Genomic DNA, 2,500 nt, shown 5'->3' on the forward strand with positions numbered 1-2,500 from the left:
TATTGTATTATTTTCTTTGTTATTATTGTAAAGCGTGTTTGAGCGTCAGGAATTCACGCTATATAAATAAACTATATTATTATTATTATTATTATTATTATTATTATTATTATTATTAATCAGTACACGAGTGCTATATTCATCACAGTATCTCGTAAAGAGTGTGAGTAACCGAACCGTAACGTGAAAGCTCAAATTTGAATAAAAGAACGAGACTAGTTAGAAGAGCTAGGGATTGTTTGATATTCTAGAACTTTAGAGATTTTAGAGATTTTAGAACCCCCAAAAGACCTTACATATTGTAGAGCTTTAGAAATCTTAGACTCACAACATGGACCATGAATATTCTAGAACTGTAGAACGTTTAGAGATTTTAGAAGCCCCGAAGGGATCGTTTGATATTATCACGTCATCTGTTGCTATCTTCTATTTTAGAGTTATTTTAAAAAGACTGAGGGGCTTTGGGGCTTCTAAAATCTCTAAACGTTCTACAGTTCTAGAATATCCATGGTCCATGTTGTGAGTCTAAGATTTCTAAAGCTCTACAATATGTAAGGTCTTTTGGGGGTTCTAAAATCTCTAAAATCTCTAAAGTTCTAAAATATCAAACAATCGCCAGCTCTTCTAAATAGAACAGTTCTAGAATGCTATAGAAGTTTCTAATGTCAACACCTGCACCTTTATGGAGAACTCAAGACCGCATTCATGCATGCAAACAACATTTAATTGCATAAATTCCATTAAAGCAGTTTAAAAAACAGCTACTATACTATGTATAAACATTGAATAAAATATCTATTTCTCTAACAACTTGTCGTTGCCTGGTTGCTCCTGAACTTAAAAAACTGGTAAATATACAAACCTTCATCCTCTTCAAGTCAGTGGCAATCTTAAGGACGCTTAAACTTTGGATGAACTTGTCAGGTTTGCCTTGCTTTAGACACCCTTCTCCTTGCGTATCCATTATGTCATGTAGTTCGTGTTCGCACGTGCTTTCTTCGACAACAGCTTTGGCAAATTCCTCAATTATTTCTGCTCGCTTTTGGTATTCTTTTTTATGTTGGTGAATATCGTTACCGGCAATCGTTTGAAGAAGATACGAATCTCGTAAAGCGGCAACAATCACGTCTTCCTCTTCATTTTCTTTTCTCTTTCCGGCTTCATTTCCACTAGGCGCCTTTGTGGAGATCCTCCGGAACCACTCCAAACTGATGTACAGCGGATTGGAAAGTATTTTGATCCACTCTCTTTCCTCTTTATTAAAGTTTTCCTTAGGTTGCTCCTTACTACATTCACAAGAAAGCGGCTGCATGCAATTGCCACGGTTGCAGTTTTGCCTGTCTTGCTGCTCATTTTGGCAGCAACACGAGCAATTGCAAGCGTTGTTAGTCTTGCAACATTTCTGAAGAAGAGCGCCAATCTCTTGTTTGGAACAATCACGACAGCCCTGCGCACACTGGCCAAGACAAGCTGTCCTCTTTCGTTCACGTTGAGCAATGGCTTTTGCATTATCTTTTAGAGTTTTAAGTGTCTTGGCGTTCTCTCCATTATCTTCGACTATTAACTTCAATACTTCGTCAAAGTCTTCGTTGTCGAGGGCTTCCACAAGCTGCGTTCGAATTTCTTTCTGCGGCTTTTCTTGACAGTCACTTGCTTTTTCCGATTTGTGTTGCGAAAGAAACTCTTTCACTTTGTTCTTGTCTCGTCCTCCCTTAACTTCTTCAGAAACGGCTTCGAGAAATTCGTGAAACATACCGACAACGCTTTAAAAACTTCAAATTGCCTACTGATACTACAACCTCGTTCCCAGGGTCTCTCTTCTCTACAATGGAGGCAGAGAACAGAGACCCTGGGAACGAGGTTGCTGATACTACTGTACTGTGTCAAGTTTTTTTCGTTTCGCAGAATTGTTGCGATAGGCGAGTTCTTGGAAGGTGTGGAAAATATTGCACCACTTTCAGTGTATCATCGCTAATGGCGTTTGTTGGGAACTGTCTTTCTGCGGAGACGCTCAAAATGCACACAAGCGCACAGACTGTTCGCGGTAGATCCACACTAACAGATGTAGAGGGTCAGTTTCGAAACGGATCGGTCCGCGAACTGAAAACAAAACGCAAAGAGATTTCAACAGCTATTAACATGAACTCAAATGTCACTGAAATGTATTTAAAAGAACCACTAAGTATCACATTTCATGCAAGCAGGTACCAGCTGATCTCTATTTGACAGCTCGTCAAATTTAAGCCAATCAGCATGCGACTCGCAAACACAGCAGGGGTCCATTTATTCGAGAGCGTTTCGTGTATGATGCGCGTCGAAAGCGAAATGAATTTGTTCCAACGTCAGTTTTTAGACATATTTGCGCTGCCATCTGCCCTTTCTCTGATCTGAAGCCATTCGAAGATGTCGAATTACGGTCGCCGAACGTGTTCTATTAGCTGACAGATACTTGGATAGCTTATTGAAACGATCGGAAAAGGAAAAAGACAGCGTTCGTGAA

The 2,500-nt window shown here is 39.6% G+C and overlaps 1 protein-coding gene across 1 annotated transcript in view; it reads right to left on the bottom strand.

The window, feature by feature from the left end:
• Window positions 1-2,117, bottom strand: part of LOC138028294 (short transient receptor potential channel 5-like) — a 44,372-nt gene extending 42,255 nt beyond the window's left edge. Inside the window, exon 1 of the mRNA XM_068875783.1 lies at window positions 863-2,117. Coding sequence (XP_068731884.1) covers window positions 863-1,753 — 891 coding nt within the window. The 5' untranslated portion in view covers window positions 1,754-2,117. The remainder of the gene's footprint in view (window positions 1-862) is intronic.
• Window positions 2,118-2,500: the final 383 nt, after the last annotated feature.

This window comes from Montipora capricornis, chromosome 2 (genome assembly GCF_036669925.1).
Source record: "Montipora capricornis isolate CH-2021 chromosome 2, ASM3666992v2, whole genome shotgun sequence".
Lineage (NCBI taxonomy): Eukaryota > Metazoa > Cnidaria > Anthozoa > Scleractinia > Acroporidae > Montipora > Montipora capricornis.